The following is a 1,206-nucleotide window of genomic DNA, read 5'->3' on the forward strand; positions in this document are numbered from 1 at the left end:
AACAACAGCAACTTCCCCAACAACAACAACAACAACAACAACAACAACAACAACAACAACAACAACAACAACAGCAACAGCAACAGCAACAGCAACAGCAATAACAACAACAACCTGAACAGCAGCAACAACAACAACAACAACAACAACAGCCGAGCAAGCAAGATGGTATGTCTATTGATCACATAGTTTACATACTCTATCACAGGATGGTAGAGTGCAATAGTAGACATTTTGAAGCCATCAACAAGAGGCTAGACTCGCTAGACGTATCTGTTAGAGAAATTAAGGACAATATAGCATGTCTAGCGAAACAACAATTACAGCCAAAGCCAGTGCCTGAGGAAGAACTTGACCCAGAGGTTCAGCTTGAGCCTGAGGCAGAACTTGAGCCTCAGGTCCAGCCAGAGCCTGAGGATCAGCTTGAGCAGGTTCATTCAGAGCCAGAGTCTGAATCGAAGAATGAAAAGTGACTTAAGAGGCCCAGCAAGTATATTGAGTCGCCTTACACAGATCCCCTGCGTAACGTGAAGAAGAAGATGTGGACCTTTAACGATGCTGTCGAGGCCTTCAACAAGTGGTTCGCTGATTCTAGTACGGACTTTGAGCTGATTGAGTACGGTTTTAGAGATTGGAGGAAGGACTTCTTCCAGATCATCTTGAAGCCAGGTGAATGGCTGTTCAATGATGTAAATAATCACAACATATTTACTAAATTTATAGTCTTATTTTTTATACCATTATCATTATATTGAATTAATTTTTTATGACTTATAGCAAATTGACGAGGCATGGGGTCTTCTATCGATTAGGAGGTCAAGGGCACCTGAAGGGCAGTTCAATAACAATGTTGTCATCCTAGATGATATATTTTGCCAAAAGTTGAGAGCGCGATTCTACATCAATAAAAAGAAATTGGCAACATATACGTTTGACAACGACCTAGATGAATATGTCTGTGGACAAAAGCGCATAATTGGCCATAAATGAGATGGCGCGCAGGGCTTCACTATGCCTTTTAACATTGGGAGGAAGCATTGGGTTACGCTTTATGTTGATTTATCTGAATTCAACATAAAGGTGTATGACTCAGTTGTTATGATGTACAGAGATCAACAGATGCAAAGACAAGTGGAGCCAATCGCTGTCATGATGCCCAAGTTCTTGAAGTACACAGGTTTATTCAACCATCTAGGCGATAAACTT

At 41.0% G+C, this 1,206-nt stretch overlaps 1 protein-coding gene across 1 annotated transcript in view; it reads left to right on the forward strand.

The window, feature by feature from the left end:
* The window catches only part of LOC112093314 (protein TsetseEP-like), a 663-nt gene extending 190 nt beyond the window's left edge, over positions 1–473 (forward strand). The window contains exon 2 of the mRNA XM_024171494.1: positions 209–473. Within this exon, the coding sequence (XP_024027262.1) occupies positions 209–473 (265 nt within the window). The remainder of the gene's footprint in view (positions 1–208) is intronic.
* Positions 474–1,206: the final 733 nt, after the last annotated feature.

The sequence above is a fragment of the Morus notabilis genome, unplaced genomic scaffold, assembly GCF_000414095.1.
Source record: "Morus notabilis unplaced genomic scaffold, ASM41409v2 Scaffold302, whole genome shotgun sequence".
Lineage (NCBI taxonomy): Eukaryota > Viridiplantae > Streptophyta > Magnoliopsida > Rosales > Moraceae > Morus > Morus notabilis.